This window comes from Myiozetetes cayanensis, unplaced genomic scaffold, assembly GCF_022539395.1.
Source record: "Myiozetetes cayanensis isolate MyiCay16 unplaced genomic scaffold, myiCay2020 scf28, whole genome shotgun sequence".
NCBI classification, from domain to species: Eukaryota; Metazoa; Chordata; class Aves; order Passeriformes; family Tyrannidae; genus Myiozetetes; species Myiozetetes cayanensis.
In genome coordinates this window covers 4,822,571-4,839,795 of record NW_026087499.1, presented here as the reverse complement: position 1 = coordinate 4,839,795, position 17,225 = coordinate 4,822,571, and the positions used below count along the sequence as shown (strand labels likewise).

At 44.8% G+C, this 17,225-nt stretch overlaps 2 protein-coding genes across 2 annotated transcripts in view; one reads left to right on the top strand and one right to left on the bottom strand.

Moving 5' to 3' along the window:
- Positions 1 to 2,982, bottom strand: part of TMEM51 (transmembrane protein 51) — a 317,126-nt gene extending 314,144 nt beyond the window's left edge. The window contains exon 1 of the mRNA XM_050322557.1: positions 2,915 to 2,982. The gene's annotated coding sequence lies outside the window, so the exon portion shown is untranslated. The remainder of the gene's footprint in view (positions 1 to 2,914) is intronic.
- LRRC38 (leucine rich repeat containing 38) lies at positions 1,182 to 16,445 on the top strand. Its single transcript, XM_050322551.1, has 2 exons — positions 1,182 to 1,987; positions 13,624 to 16,445. The coding sequence occupies exons 1-2, from the start codon at positions 1,360 to 1,362 to the stop codon at positions 13,875 to 13,877; spliced, it is 882 nt and encodes a 293-aa protein (XP_050178508.1). The 5' UTR covers positions 1,182 to 1,359; the 3' UTR covers positions 13,878 to 16,445.
- The last annotated feature ends 780 nt before the right edge of the window (positions 16,446 to 17,225 follow it).

Below are 17,225 nucleotides of genomic sequence, written 5' to 3'. Positions count from 1 at the left end.
GAGGTGGCTGATACTGCTCTCATTATTTGACATCAGGTACAGGTATCTTGGAGAATAGTCTGTCTTAAAAGGAAATATTCCTACCCTGTCCTGGATGAAAGGTACTCTGAATTCAGTTATGAAATCTGCCCTTAAATTGTGATTACTGGCCTCTCTTTGGCCTAAGAATGAGCTTTCCAAAGAGTTTGTGCTCTATTCCTCAGGACAACCCCCCCCCCCAAATACCAGCTCTCCCCAGAAAAATCATCCAGGGGTGTGACCCCTGCACTCCAGTCCCATTTGTCTGCTTACACACTGAGCACAAGGAGGGACTGATGGAGTTAAAAATTAAGTGTGCAGTTGGCTGAGGACTTGCCTTTCTGGGTGTGGGTTTTGGGGGATGTCAGGCAAACACAGATGCCTTGTTGCCAAATCACCTCTGCTGTCCCATGGGAGACAGGCAGACCGACTGTCAAATATTTCAGCCCCCTGAAAATGAAGGAAATCTGTTCAGTTTTAACCAGCTGAAGGTTTGATCCAATATTTGCACTTTTATGTGGCCCAACAGACATTACTGGGGCTGTAGTAGAAAGTAGCTTTTGGGGGTCATTAAAACAGGATGGAAAAAGCCCCCCCATTTTGGAGACCATATTCCTTGTGTAGCTGCAGTCAGTTATTCTTCTTGATTAAAAGACACTGAGTCACATTTAGATAATGTGAATTGCTCTGAGAGCTGAGAATTCATCCAGAAAGAGCACAAAGCCAGCATTCCCTGTCTTTGGGCTCCCTCCCCCTCGCTGCTCCTCTGCTCCCTGTTTTACAAATGAAAGGGAGAACAGTCCTTTGCAGGCATCCAGGATGCTGCCTGACTTATGTTTGGATTTCCATAGGAATTGGTCACCTTGCTGCAGGCTCCTGCTAAGAAGCACAGTAAGTGATCTCATCGGAGTTTTTAACCTGAAGGGCTTTTTGAGCATAAGCTGTTGCTGTCAGAGTCACAGGACCAGGTGTGATTTCCAGTTTGCTGGAATATACAGCAAATGTGCAAACAGGCTCTGGGCTTTTTTTAGCTCACAAAAGCAAGGGAGTCCTTTGAAAGCTCCTCCGTGTACCCAATCATCGCTTTCCTCACCCTGCACAGCATCATAATATTCTGACAGTGTAAATCCTCACATTTTGCCTCCCTCCCTCCCTCCCTCTCTCCTCCAGCCACTCTCCCTCCCCCTCCCAGCCTGCTGCTATCGGATCTGTGATGATATGTGATCTCCTGGATACAATCACACACACACACACACACAAGTACCAGGCACTCCTGCTCAGCTGAGCAAAATGTCTTTCTCCTAGAAGTGGTTGCTCATCCCAGCGCTCAGATCCTTGACGATGTTGCCATGCTTTCCTTCCTGCCTCCTGCCTTTTGCTGGCTTTGCCTGCCTGCTTTTCCTGCCCGGGGGTCATCTCTGCCCTGCCGCCTGTAGCTGCATGGACTACCACACCATAGATTGCCGGGATCAAGGACTCCCAAGTGTTCCTAATCCCTTTCCATTGGATGTACGGAAACTTCTTATAGCTGATAACAACATTCAGGCGATACCAGCCGATTTCTTTATATTTTATGGAGATCTGGTCTATTTGGACTTCAGGAATAACTCCCTCACCTCTTTAGAGGAGGGCACTTTTAGCAGCTCTACCAAACTGGTGTATTTAGACTTAAGCTACAACAATTTAACACAGCTCGACGCCGGGACGTTCAAATCAGCAGAGAAGCTGATAAAGCTGAGCCTCGGCAACAACAACCTGGTGGACGTGGACGAGGCTGCTTTCGAGAACCTGGAACAGCTCCAAGTGTTAGAACTGAATGACAACAACTTACAGAGCCTCAACGTGGCAGCCCTGGAAGCGCTGCCCTCCCTGCGGACTATTCGCCTGGAGGGCAACCCCTGGGTGTGTGACTGTGACTTTGCCAACCTTTTCAGCTGGATACAGGACAACGCGTCCAAGCTGCAGAAAGGTAAAGCTGGGTGGCTCTCAGTGTCCCCGTGTGCGTGGGAGGGTTCCCGGGCAGGTTGTCTGCAGTGCCCCACGCTGCAGTTTGCTCGGGCTGGAATTGCCTGCTTTCCAGCAGAGCAAGCCCCTTAAATGGATGGTGGCTTCTTTTCAGCAGCAGGTCCTCCTCCCTGTTAAGAAATAATTTTTTTTTTTTTTAAACTAAGCCCTAATAATTTTGATTTATGGGCTAAAGTTAGGGAGTGAAAGAGCCTTTTCAAATCCGTTCAGCCCAGAGCTGGTTCTCTTCCAGACTTCATTTTCTCTCTGGTAAATATATTTTCTACAATAAGCCCTTTGAGCTGCTACATATCCTATGCCAGCTCCTCAGATTTTTCTCTCATTTTACTGATCAGCTATAAAGCTGCTACAAAAGAGTTAAATTCCCATTTTATGCATCTGTGATTGACAGCCCTTTCCTGGAAGTATTTTCACAGAATCCCAGAATATGCCGAGTTGGAAGGGACTCACAAGGATCATCGAGTCCAACTCCTGGCCCTGCACAGGACCATCCTTGCTGTGATACTCTGTGTTTGAAACTCTTCAGTAGCTAGATTTTGGCTCTTTTCATTACAACAGCACTGCTTCCAATATTAGAAATAAATTGAAATGGCTCTGGAATCCCCCCAAATGCAGGATATATAACCGGTATTTGAGCCAGTAATTTTTAGAAAAGCGTAGAGGGAAAAATAAAAGTATTAAGACTGGCATGTCTGGGGAATCCAGAGTCTTGCTCCACATGTCCCACCAGACCCCAAAGCCTCTCTTAATCCAGCTTTAGCAGGAGATCATCTCACAGTTCATGTCTCCCAACAAGCACCAGGGAATAAACTCCTGCCAGGGAGCGGTGCCTGAGAGCAGGGAAACCTCGGGAGGGCCACAGAGGGGACACCTTCCACCAGCCCAGGTTGCTCCAAGCCCCATCCAACCTGGCCTTGGACACTTCCAGGGATGGGGCAGCCACAGCTTCTCTGGGCAACCTGTGCCAGGGTCTCCCCACCCTCCCAGGGAAGGATTTTTTCCCAATATTCCATCTAAACCTCCCCTGTCAGTTTGATGCCATCCCCCAGTGTCCTGTCTCTACATGCTCAGAGTCTGCAGTCAGTTATTCAGGTTCTTCCCATGCTCATGACCTTGGGTAGCATTTTTTTAATACACTCATCTAGGTTGCCCTAAATATTCTTGGCTGTAAAGCAGCTGCTTTAAGGAAGGAGTTATTTGAGGGAGAAGTGTTGGGTTTTTTCCCCTCTGCCTCAGTGAAACTTCGATCTTGATTCTTTCTACACCAAATCTGGGCCTTTTTTCCCACCTTCCCTGTTGCTTTAGCTAAAGTTTGCTTGATTTGAACCAAATATTTGCCTGTCTCTAGTGCTCAGTTCAAATACCTGTTATCTTTCCCCTGCTTTTAATGAACTTCTCGGTTGTTCCCCTTGATCCAGACTGAGTCTGGTCAGTCTGAGCCTGTCCCACCTCTTTCTCTGCTGCCCTGTCAGTGTTTCAAAGTGTATCTGAACTTATATCTCGAGCATTGCCAGGGTCCCCAAGATCCTCCAAGCTCAGAGGTGCTTTCCCACAGTGTTTTTTCTCATCCACATAGTTTTTTTACCAAATACCTTAAAAACCACTAGTTTGTCCAGATCTTCCAAAACTTTAAGGAAGATTTGATTTGGGAAGACAAGGAGGGAAGGAGCAAATATTGAAATGGTTGGTTTGATCAGAGCTGTCCCCCGGGGATTTGCATTTGTTCCCTGGAGTGAGTCCCCCCTCTCTTTGCACCCAGCCATGTCAGGGGAGATGTGCAGGGATGCAGAAAAGCGAGTGCAGTCAGCGTTTTCTTGTGAGCTGCTGCCACGAAAACACTGACTGTCTCCTCTAATAAACTACCAAAACATTCTTCACAAAGGTGAGGGCAAAACCAAACCCAAACAGGACAGCCTGTCTCAGTGACATTTGAAAATACAGGGTTGAGTGCCTTGCAAAATGACTTTTGGACAGTCAGAGTTAAATTATTAGAATTATGATTTGATTGCATTTTACATCCAGTTTCCAGTTTTTAATGATGTCACGACACGACACCCATCAGGAACTGATTAAATTAGTGTCACTTGTCTGGTTATACTTATCCAAAGCCATCCTGGCCTTTGCTGGGAGGGATGGAAGGAGCAACTCACTGAAGATTCAGCATTCAGACTCTCTGGCTCCTCCTGACAGTGCTGTGAGGCTGGAGACAGAAAGATTATTGCAGCAAACACACAAAGATAAGTAGGGCAGCAGGCTTTAAGTCTGGAAATACAGAATAAGAAAAAAAAAAAAAAGATAGGGATGCATTTTCAGGGCCCAAGAAAAGAGCTTGGCTGCAAACAAACTCCTGCTCTGGAATTCTGCAGCAGCTCCTGGGTTTGCATGGCATGGGCTGAACTCAGGGCTGGGAGAAGGACATGGCATTTTGGTTCTTCACTTTGAATAACTTAAGATAGTTTGATGTGCCCCATCTGAGGTAAGTCACTCACTAACTATGAACTAATCACTAAGCCACTGCTCCCCCTTCCCCTTCAGCACTGCAGGGGAATGGTCAGCCTGAGCTTGATATAAAAATGGGAACTGCAATCTCAGTAACTGATCCCGAAGCTCTCCCTGTGTAATTAAGGTCCCTGGAGGGCTCGGTGATCTGAACAAAAGCCACACTTCAACTCATTAGTTTTGCAGGAGCCAGGTCCATTTTCTTCCTGGCACGTTCCCAGAAATAGCTGGTGAAGTTCTAACTTGGGCTGACCTGTGTGCCCAGCTGGCTGGGAAGGCTGGGAAAGCTGGGAAGGTTGGAAAGGCTCTGCCCAGCTGAGCTGCCTCTGCTCATCTCACCCATCACTTCACACGAACAGCTGGGATTTGACTGATTTTACAGAGCCCAGCATTTATTCACTTACCCTGAATTTTAAATAAAGGCTTAACTGGCATTAGGTGAACGCTCCACTCTGCCCTGGCAGATCTGCAGGGAGATTTATTAAAGGAGCTGCACGAGATATTAAACCAGCATTTTCATCAAATTTTAAACCCAAATGACAATTTCCCCCTCTGATTTGGTTAGTAGTTGATTAAAAACAAATTAGTGAGCATAGTGCAAAGTAAACAAAGGAACTGTGAAGATCAGTGGGATGGTGATAAGTGGAGAAAATAGAATAGTTCTTTTTCCTGGAGAAGGCAAAAGTGCCCATTATGGGTCACAATGTTTAGTATAAGACTTATAAAGATTTTCTGTAGAAGGATGTTTGGTTATACAGGCATTTGTTACACCTGGATGGCACATGGTGGCCAATGATTCACAGTAAAGGCTTCCCATCAGTAGGAGTGTGGATGTCAAGAATATTGGATTATTGCTTTTGGAAATAGAAAAGTTGCTGTAAGATCTCTGTCCCTACAAAAATAGGTGTGAAACCTTTCATGGAAGGTTTTACTCTGTTGGGAGCATGAAAAAACCTCACAGAACAAAAAATATCATGAGAAAAGAAATGCCTAAATTGGTCTAAAAAAATACACTCAGCCATTTATCATACCTGGCTGGGCTTTCTCCTGCTTTCAGAGCTTGTTGTGTATCACATTTATCTTGGCTACAAATGCACTTTTTTGCCTCATCTCTTCACCTACTTCTTTTAGTGATGCTGCTTGAAACTCAGGGCTCATCCAGCAAAGGGTGTGAATGACCTACAGAACTGAGGGCTTTGAACCTTCCACTCCAGTGGTTAAATGCAAAGGGCTTCGATGGAGTAAATTTTTGGTGAAAAATAACTGTTTAAAATTAGTGCAAAAGGCATTTGTTGAACCCCCTCTGAGGATCCCGCCTCGGTGGAGGGGTTGGATTCAGATAAAATGCCTGTAACAAAGAAATAAGAGCCGTCAGCAACAGCCACATCAAAGGGCTTTGTAGAGGTCCCTGTTGCTGATTTTTACTGAACACACTTTGGGCAGCAGGGCCTGTGACCTTGTTTGCTAATGACTAATGCATTTTTAACACTACTTTTAATTAGAGCTTAAGTATTCCTCAGAGTGTGACTGTAGTGTCTCCTTTCTGTCATCTTGCCCTTGTTTTGCTTTTTACTTTTGTCTCCTCTCAGCATCCTTGGGAAGTTGTGTGGAGTTTCTGGGATTACTTAAATTAGTTAGTTAGTTAGTTAGTTAAGTTCCCCACTATCCACTGCAAGAATTACAAATTTCCCTACCCTCTATGAAAACAGCATTGGAAAGACTTTTAGGAGTTTGATAAGAAGGTTTAGACAGAGCTTTTTTAAAGGGTAGCCTGTGACCACTGGTATTTCCAGGAAGACTTGAAAAACTCATTGAGAAGTGGCCAGAGACAGAATTCCAAATAGAATTATGCTGGGATAAATGAAATAGATGTTCTGAATGCTTGAAACTGAAGTAGCACAAGTTTAGGTGAGGATTGGTGCTCGTTTGGCCAAATTTTGCTCTGCTTTGGAAAAATGTGGGCACATTTTTGAGATACTCCAAGAGGGTTTTAGTGCCAGTGCTGACACAGATGTTTAGCTACTTTCAAGATCTCCTCAATAGGGATGGACAGGTAAATTCTGGAAAAGTGGCATATTTGCAGGTCAAGCCTGTCTGTGCAAAAGAACAGGAGAGGAGGATGGCAGTGAGAGGAGGCAGGGGAAAAGCAAGAGCAGGTGACAGTGAGACTGTGAGCAGCTGCTGGAACAAGAAACTCAGACGAAATTCAGTCCTAAAAGAGAGATTCAGAACTGAATCAGTGTAGTGAGAATCATAAAACAGAATCACAGAATCACTGAGGTTGGAAAACACCTCCAAAATCATCAGGTGCCTGATCCCCACCTTGTCCCCCAGCCCAGAGCACTGAGTCCTTCCTTGGACACCTCCAGGGGTGGGGACTCCACCACCTCCCTGGGCAGCCCCTGCCAGTGTCTGACCACCCTTTCCATGGAGAAATTCCTCCTGATGTCCAACCTGACCCTCATAGGATTGACTCTCTCTAGACCTTTCCAGATCCAGAAGAATGGGATGATTTTTGTAAGGCTGTTTAGAAAGACCAGGCCATGAGGTGTCCGTTTCTTGCTCCTTAGACTCTTTCCATCATTTCCTTACAATACAAAACCTATTACTAAACTTCTTCTATAAATTAAACAATGCCTTATTTCTTTAGTCCAGGTCTTTATAGTAGCCCTGGGCTCACTGAAAATATTAAACTTGTCTTCAAAACAAAGCACCACAATCACACGAGAGGACAGGCTTTGTTTAACCTTCCAACAACCAGCGAAACAAGTGAGGATTTTACAATCCTCTTGACTTCTCAGTTCTTCATTAGCCCTTATTTATTCATCTGCTGTGGAGAGAAGGCTGCCTTAACTTCATGTACTAATATAGAACCTGAGCAAGCTTCAGCTAGAAAGGACAGGCTGTTCTGTCCATTCCAGCCATCACTTCTCCCCCAGTATCATGCACATGGTAGCACATCACCAGAACAGAACAGAGCAGAATATTTGTGCTTTTGGAAGGGAATTAAAAGCCTCAAGACATTTCACACATTCAGCAGCTTTTATTCTGTTCGAGCAGAAACTCCTAACAGAAATTATATTCCCTAACAAGCACATCAAATCTGTTTCTATATATACACATATATAAATATATAATTTGATCTCCCACTCATTTCAGTAAAACAATCTGTCCCCCACCCTAAGGTTGTCTGGAGCACCTCCATCTTTCCCAGATTTGAGGATGTGAGGACAGCGTTTGCAGATGTGAACACCTCGCGTTAAACTTTATATTTAGGCTTCGAGACAAACTGCTAAGTACCCTCTGATGTTGTTCTGGGAGTCTCTAGGGCACTTGGCCATGAAAGTTTTATTTAGGGACCTAAATCTAGGCTTCAGGTTTTTTTAAGCCTCACTGTTCTGATTGCTCGGGGCTATTTCCAATGGAATTTCATCTCTCTGCAGAGGCACTGCCTCTCTCACTGCTTATTAATACATCTAATACATTAGTGACAGGGTTTAAGTAGACTAAAGCAACTCTAGCTGGGAGCAAAATACCACACAAGAAACAAAATGCCACATTGAAACATCTCAAGATCCGGGTCAACTGCATTCAGCAACACGAGGGAACAGCTAAATTCCACCCAAGAGGGCAAATACCAATTTTACTTCAAAAAACACACAAAAAAGCCTATTGTAGTACTGTTTACATAGTAATGAACACATGTGCATGAAGCCCACTCAAACGTTTCTGGCTTCAGACATTTTTCTGGCTGTATTTCCTACACATCCCAGTGTTTGTTGTTATCTTACCCTGCTGCTCATTGCTGAGTGGCAGGAAACTCTTTCTCCTCATACCCATTTTTTTGTGAACTCTACAAAGACCCAAGAGGACTGAGGCTTCTTTTTTATTTATTTATTTGTTTATTTATTTTTAATTCAGCATCCAAAATTATAGCTGGGAAATAACAGACAAACCAGTTCCAGAAGTTCTGCAGGAAAAGCTGTAAGGAGCAGAAATGAGCAGAGATGGAAAGACACCAGGAGTCCTCCAAGGCAGACCCAGAGGAAGTGACACCTCTTGGGGCTTGTCTGTAGCTGGAGGAATACAAACCAAAACCCACAGCACAAGAGGGCATCGGCCAACATATCCAGGAAATCCCAGGGCACACCCAGGAGAAGGCACTGTCAGACCAGAAAATTCCTGGTCACACAGTGCCTGTGAGAAACACGGGTGGATCATGGGCACAGAGTCCCAGCAGAATGACTGCCAGTGGAACGTGGGAGCTGGGCTTTCCTGGGCTGTTTTTGAGTTGGGAAGTTCAGTACAGCTACAACTTTGGGGCACTGCAGCACTGTCAGCCTGTTTTCATTCATTTACAAGGGAATTATTAATTGCCTGCACGCAGTCTGGTTTGGGGCTGCATCTATGCTCTAGGAGGTTCAGTTTTACAGGGGAAGGATCTCAGCTGAGTGAACCTGTGCATGGTCCAGAAACAAATGCACCAGTGTTCATTAGGAGCCAGCAGCAGCCTAACTGCATGGGATTCATTGTAGGGTTCAAGTGCTGGACTCAGTGCAGTCACACTGCTCTAACACAAGGCATCTCAAAGTCATGTTGTTCTAAAACCCATGAGGGAATTTCATTGAAATAAACTCCACCTGGGACCCTCCTGCATCACTTCTTTATAAAAAAACACATTTTCTGGTTTGTTTGTTTGTTTTTCTTTTAAAAACAAGCCTCTCCTTTTAACATTATGGTTCTGGAATTCCAGCCTTTTCACACGTCCCGTGTTACTGAGCCAATCTATTCCTCAGGGTACAGACCTGCATTTTCATCCTTATTTTTTTCAGTGTTAAGACAAGCCTGTCTAGAATCCAGCACCTGTCCCTTGACTGGGACTTCAAAGCAATCAGTACATTTACAGCTTGCCAGTGAAATGCATCTGCTCCTTCAGATGACAGAGCAGAAAGGATACAGAGTGTGTGACATTGTCCTTGGGACAGCTGGGGTTATTACAGATAATGGGATGGCCCTGACCAAAATAACACGAGCTGGGTATTTATAGCACCCTCACACTTGTTATTTCATTTACAGTTTTGTTTGGTATGGAGAAGCAACTCCTTGAATATGTTGTGGGAGCAATGAGGTAGATATATATAAATGTCATCAAAGGCTTTCTTGCTGCAGCCAAGCACTAAATATCAAGAGATGCCCTTTACAAGAAGCCTGGCTGGTTTTTTAGAAGAACAAATAGGTTCCACAGAATAAATAAATTAAAACAAACAAATAAACTAACTAAAAAATACAAAAAAACACCTCCCAAAGAAGCCATAAAAATTAATTCCATTCTGTGAGAAAGCAGAGTACCAGGTTAAAGGGCACCTCCTGTCCTCCAGAAGGGTTGTGTGAGGGGCCAGGTGACTTGACTGACCAGTCTGTGAGCAACAGAATCACACTGAGGAAAAATCCTACACCCTCTAACGAATACTGATTGTTGTTCATGCAGAGGGTGTATGATGATGACCTGGAATCACTTCCTGGCCAAGGAAAGAAAAGAATTGGCTCTACTGCTGGGCACCAATGCAGCGGGACAGGTGGGGAACAGCCCATCAGCTCTCCACACACTCTGGATTCTCAGGCATGAGGAAAACCTACCTGTAAATAATGTACAGCAAGTAGCACATTGCTGTGGAAGGAGGCAGATGAAATGGTTTTGTCTGTCTGTCACCTTTAGCAGACCTGTGTGACCTGGGGGTCACGAGGTTTTCGGGTCGACAGCTGGAAGCTGCGGTGCAGCAACCACTGCATTAACCCTGGGAGGAGGAATCCCTTGTTCCACCAGCAGCAGAGCTGCCAGTCTTACTGCTGCTCCAAGTGAACAGCCTGTTCCAAATTCCCCTGGGAGTCCAAAGGAAAGCTTCTGTCACTGTGCTGGGTTTGCCAAGAGCGTCACGACTCGGCGAAGAGAAAGGTTCACCCACCAGGACGGCCCAACCCATGTTCCTGCCCCCCAGTCACTGCCATGGGCTTCCACCAAGCTCTGCAGCCCTCCCAGGCTGCTCCCAGCACTGTTTTAGCAGCTCTGTGTGTGGATAGGAGAGGGCAATTTGTTCCTCTCTTACTGAAAAGCTGGTGCACCCACAGAGGAGCTGAAGCCACAGCTGCGAGCAGGCAAAGGCTCTCACTGTCTGTCACCTCTTGGCATCTGTTGTTCCCAACAACAAAGAATTCTCTAAAAACCTGAGGCCACACCAGCCTGTTGTGGTGTCACACAACAAAACAAGCAGCGAATTCCCAACTCATCTATTTGGGTCGAGAACATGACCTAAATTCCAGTACCCATGGCTACACGGAGAGGAGCTTCTTTATTCCTCCTTATTGTATAATCAGTCTCAAAATCCTGGCAGTGCACGGATTGTCACACCAAGAAACACCCTCTAAGTGCCTCGGTGTGCTGCAGATTGCTTTCTGTTTGCATTCTGTGTGTAGTGAGGTGAGGTGAAAGCATCAGGGAGACAGGAACAGAGCTCACAGTCCACAGGCTCAGCTTTGATCCGTGGCAGAAGTGCTGTTGGGAATGGATGAGTGGGCTCATTTCCCTCTCTGGGATCCTGGGGAAATACTACCATAGTAAGTAATTTCTAGTTGCAGGAGCTGCAAGTGTGTAGAACTGCTTAGAACAACAGTTTTCTTTTGGAGTCTTTTTTGCTCTGTCTCTTTCTTTTTAAATATATTTAATATATTCTTTTCTACTTCCTTCCTTATGGAAGCTTGGATCTGATACCACCATCTCACCACTCCAGCACAGAGGTGCTCCAAATGCTGGCAGGTGAGGACAGTAGAGAATTTCTTTTGCAGTGAGTTAAAAACAGAATAAAATAGAGTTGTTTGTGGTCACCTGTGCACTGTTCCTTTAGACCTGCAGCGAGCACAGCTCAGCTGCTCTCAGGAGGTCTCACCACCTGTTCTACTAGTTTCTTTTACAGAAACACTGTTATATAGAAACTTCTATTTTCTTGTGCTTGCCACAAGTCAAATGGGATCTGTTTAGGTGCCATATTCAGCTGGTGAAGGCTTTCACTGCAGTGATCTTTCCTATTAGCAAGAAACTTCCTCTTCAAATGAATTTGCAATATGTTACATTCATTTTCGTGCTCTTTCTACACAAAAGCAGCAAGTGCTTTGATGCCTGTCAGCTTCACATTTATTTACTGAAAAACGTTTGCTTTTTAAAATCTGGTTAACAAAGACACAGGTCTTGGAATTCCATCTATGGCTTTTCTCTCCTCCCTCGTGTTTCATGGTTTTGAAGAGGGAATGATATCCATTTGTCCCCGTTTTGTGCTGTTAATCCCATTAACCCCTAGAGCTGCTACTCCCGAGTCTTGCTGAAATGAAAATATGATTTGGTGGGCAACTGTCACTTCTTCCATAGGAAAGTTTGTCAAAGGAGTGAAGCTGTGAACTCAGCAGTGCAGCCACTGCTCACTCAAGTGCTCCAGGGTATCAGCTCGTGTACAGGGCATGATATATATGAATATTGCAGGCTCAGATTTCCACAGGTCCCAGAGGATGTTGTAGCTCCTTTACCTTCCAGGTCAGTTCCAGCGACAGGAGGTTTCCAAGGTCTCTAAGACAAGTTTCCTCACCATCTGTTGTGCATGGCCAGTGCACTCCAGGCTCAGAGAAAAATCAGTGAGGGCTTGGGCAGCTTTGCCTGGAGGAAACCAGTCAGCCTTGGGCACTCTGACTGCTGTCCTGTCCTGCTGGCACCTCCTCTCAGTGCCTTGTCAATGAGAGAAGGGAAGGCAATAGAACTTTAGGCAGATATAATAAATACAGGAGGGCTTTTAGGGGTAAAAATTTAATACAATCACCATTACAAGGTCAGTGTGATAATTGGTTCCATAGCAGAAGTAGCTAAAACTCCTTTTCAAATCAACACAACAGCTGGGCTGGGTTGGATCCAGACAACCAGCCAGGCTGGCACCAGTAACCCCAGGAGCCCAGGTTTAGTAGTAAGACATCACATGCCATAGTTATCCAGCCACGGGAAAAATGGGATTCACAAATGCAGAGGAAATCTTATCACCATTCCCTGTTTAAAGTGCCAGAACGGTTCCATGGCAGAGCTGTGTGATGGAAAGTCCTCTGTGTGCACACAGCAGGGCAGAGCCAAAACCAGGGAGAACATTCTGGGATCACCAGCAAAGAGTGGAAGTTCCCAAACAACCCAGCAGCAGTTCTTGTGTGGCTAAGACACAATTCTTACACTTTTACATTTCCCCTTTACGTTCATATCCTTGAGAGTAAGACAAAAGCTGTCCTGCCAAGAGCCCCACAGACTGAATTCCCTTCAGTATTTGCTCCATTCTAGCCCTGTTAATGCCCCCTCCTGATGTTCCCCCGTTGTGAATGAAGAGGGAGCTGGGCATATGCAGTGAACTGTGTGCTTTTACCGACCAGCATCAACCTGTATCCTCACAAGTTCTTAAATCTGGGGGGGTTTTGCTTTCACTGCAAAGAGCCCAGCTCTAGGCATTCTCCAGTAATGCAGGGAGGAACAATATCTGCCAGTCTGCCTGGCCTCAGGACAGCCAGGGAGAAAAGGTGGAGGCAGGTCACAGACAAACAAGCATCCATTAAACCCAAACTGTTGTTCTGACCAGAAAAACAACTGTACTTTTGGAACTACATGGGAAAAAGTAATGTTTAGAAGGCAAGGGAACTGCAGAATCCCCTGCTAACCCTGTTTTGGAGTCAGGGTTTGTGTTCAGATGGAGTAGCTGGGAATTGCTTCCAGGCCTCCAGGTTTAGATGCATCCAGGGTTCAACACTAACTTTTTTAAACCCTCAAATCACGGTCCTTGATCACACCTGACCTCCTGGAGGCCAAATAACTTCATTTTCAGGAGGGTTATGTAATGGCTTTTGGACAGTGACAGCTTTTGCACCAATTTTTCCTAAACATTGAACAAATTCACAAACCAGAAATGAACCCTAAAAAAAGTTCTCCTCAGCCCCTCAATCTCTGACCTGGAGTGACAGAAGGACTCATTGATATTCCACTGATTTGTCTCCCTCTCCTCTTCTTCGCAGGTCTCCACGAAATCCAGTGCTCCCTGCCTGTGGAGAACAGGAGAATCTTCCTGAATGAGTTATCTGAGGTCAGCTTCAGTGAGTGCAAGTTCAGTTTGTCATTGACAGACCTTTTCATCATCATCTTCTCCGGAGTCGCCGTCTCCATCGCTGCTATCCTGTCCAGCTTCTTCCTGGCCACCCTGGTGCACTGTTTCCAGAGGTGTGCTCCCAGCAAGGATGATGATGATGATGAAGATGACAGTGAGGACTGAACTTAGTCTATATCCTTAAGTTTCCTCGGTCTATAAGTTATTAGATCATCAGCCAAAGTCTAGGAAGAGAAGGAGTAGAGTAAAAGCTTTCCATGCAGTCCCAGGGTGTGAGGATCCCTTCTAAGCAGTGATGGTCACAGGTAGGAGTGGCAGATGTGGCACTGCCAGCTTTGCTTGCACATGTAACCTGATGCAATCAGATTGGGTTCATTTTCATCCTTAATCAAACACTGCATTTAAATTTGAGGACTGGAAGAAAAAGGAGGAAAAGAAAAAAAAAAAACCACCCACAAACTTCCAGTGTTGAAGATTGGAAGAAAAAAGGGGGGGGGAAGGCAAAAAAGTGTTCCAGTGTTTTAAAAGACGAGTTCCCAGTTTTCAGATTGTCCTGATGAGATGCAGATTCTTATAAGTACTTAAATCTTGTTCTAAATGCCCTTTGAAAAGGATTGGAAGGATGGAAGCGTTTCAGCTGGAAAATATGGAAGCAATTTAAAATAGCCCCTTCCTAGATCAAATAGAGGGAGATTCTGTTAAAGTCACACAGCTTTCTGAGTAACAAAATGCAATTAAGATGATTCCTAGAACTGCAGAAAGCAGGAGAGGAAGGTTGGCATTTTCTCCCTACAAAGGTTCTCCCCAGACATCCATCCCCCATTTAATGACAGCAGTTGCAGGCACCATTCAGCCAAAAAAATTTTTTTCTATAAGTGAATATGATTCTGGGTCTGAGTCATCCACTGCAGATGCCTGGCACTTCTTTGGTCATGGCACAAATACTAAATATAACATCCTTTTGCATTTTTAGATGCAATGAAGTAAAGGATTTCCCTCCCCTGTAGTGCTCAGCACCAGTAACTGTTGCAGTATCCAGTCCATTTAGTTATTTTAAAACACTAAGGGCTATATTCTGCTCCTGATTATACCAGAATAACCCAACTGAAATGAACACCAGGATCCAAATTGGCAACTGTATAAACAAGAGTGAAATCTGGCCCAAGATGTTTCTGACTGTACTATAGATTTGTCAAAACTTGAGCTCTTCTATATGATGGTAGATATTTTTGTTAAAATTAAAAAAAAAAAAAAAGACATTTATTACAAGAGATTTTTGGAATAGTGCTGGACAGCTTTTTAGGATAAGTATATTTTTAAAATATTTGTAATGGAAATATTTTTTTAAAGCTCTGTGTATTTAAATTATTATCTAGAGTAGCTGTGAGGGCTTGAAGTAACGACCACCATAGTAATAAGCAGCTAAGGACTGTGTGCTATTATAAAATAATTACAGATGGTAAAAAGTAGCATTTGTTGAACTACTGTAAATGCTCTTATTTCTTAAAAGACAACACTCTCTGATTAAAATACTGCCTTGCTCAGTAGGAGGGAATCACCCCGTGTGGTCAGGGCTGACACCAGGACTCAGCACCCCTGAGTGCTGTCCCATCCCACAGGGATCAGCTGCAAGACCTTCAGCAAATCACCCTCTGCCCGTGCCTCATTTCAGCACCAGGAACACCAAGATCAAAACCATTTCCCTCTTCCAAGTGCTTGTGCCAGGGGGGCACTGCCCTGGGGCTGGCTGGGGCAGTTACCTGTGCCAGTCTGACTTCACTGGCACCTCTGCAGCTGCTCCTTTGGCTGCCAGAGTTTGCCCCCGGGGTTTGCACCACGCTGATGTCACAGCCAGGGTGGGAGTGTTTCTTTTAGCTCTCCAGCTTATTCAGTGCACTCACTGCTTCCAGTGTTAGGATCATTGTTTCTGAGAACACAAACAGGATGAAGTAGGACAGTGAGAGGATATTCTGTATCAATACTGTCTTATTCGATTCTGATTCCTCCAAGAGAAACAAAAAAAAAAAAAAGACATGATTTTCACTGTGTAGTGCCATGATTACAAAAAACCACAAATATATTTATAATTTCAACATGGGCCTTCATGTTTATTTGTATGTGGGTATGAAAAGGGAGACAGGCCGTGCCTGATTCATCTTTTAGAAGTGGGGCTGTGTGGTGTGGTTGGAAAGACACAACACGTTGCCTTTGTGGAGTTCCTGGAGCAAACTCCCTTTGCCTCCAACACAGATACATTATCAACAGTTTTATATTTAGAGCTGTGCAAATTGTTCAGTCAGGGAAAAAGAAACTGGGCCACACTTATTAAGGGGGCTCAAAACTTGCAGGAGGTTCACGAAATGATTTGTCCCACCCAACTTCCCGGTGAGTTGTTTCAGCAAACATCTGCCCTGCCCTGCCCATGTGTTTGTGCCATCATCCTGTGAGGCTGAGCAACTTTGCAGGGGTCACATATCAAACTCAGCCACTTCTACTGGATTCTGCTCCTACTTGCAGGTCCATCCTACTGTGGGGCCTCAAGATGAAGATGTAGATTTTTTTTATGGTTTGTAGCTTTTTTTGCTCAACCCAACCCAAAGCCCTGAAAGCCCTGGATTATATTTGGAATTTAGCACCCCTCAGAACAGCAAGGAGCAGACCAAGCTGACACCCACATATCACAGCACAAGCTGAAGAGCAAGGCTTAGGAAAGCTTTATTTGGGAAGTTGCTATTCTGGATACTCCATCACACCAAAGTGATTTTGCAATGTAGGGGGTTTTTTTTGTTTCTGGATAAGAAACTTTAGTGATATTTTCCCCTATAATAATTATATTTCAGAAGTATTGAACTCCTTGAGTAATATTGATTCTTTGTAAGCACCAGCAGTTACCTATTATTAGTATTGATTTAATTCTAATTGCTTGTAAATGAAACAGAACTCGGATTTAGTTCTTAATGGGATTTTTCTACTTTGATGGAATCTTCAGAGCAAAACACCAGAACCAGTGATCACCATAAAGATCCCCTGCAAAAGTTTGAAAGCAAACTTCACCGTGGACAGAAAGTGGCCTGAGGGCTGCATTATTCCTGTGGTTTTACCTCCACAAAGGCAGTGACGTGGAGGCAATTCCATCTCCAGGTTTTGGACATGGGAAGCGTTCCTGTGTGAAGATGCTGCCATGGGGGGGATGGGGTGGGTCTGCACTCCCTGCTCAGGCTGTGATGACCCACATTGGGATCAGTGAAGTTCCCTCCAGTGAGGGCTGAATTCACCTTCCCCTCCCTCAAGCAACACTGCCTGCAGGTGATTAGAAACTCTCAATTTACAATTTCCCTTCTAAAGCAGCGTTGCTTTAGTGGTGCAATCCCCCCCCCTGTCAGAGCTGAGCAGACATTTTACCTGCTTCAAGGGGAAGAAAGATCCTCTGACCCAAATAAAGCAGGCTCCAGGAGCCAGGCAGCAGCTGTCACATTGCCTGCAGACACGTCTCCTTGATGAAATGCTGGAGCT

Bases quoted from the DNA above. Each gene is read 5' to 3' on its own strand.
- LRRC38 (XM_050322551.1), top strand. From the start codon at position 1,360: ATGTTGCCATGCTTTCCTTCCTGCCTCCTGCCTTTTGCTGGCTTTGCC. The intron at 1,988-13,623 runs GTAAAGCTGGGT...TCTTCTTCGCAG, and splicing joins CGCGTCCAAGCTGCAGAAAG to GTCTCCACGAAATCCAGTGC.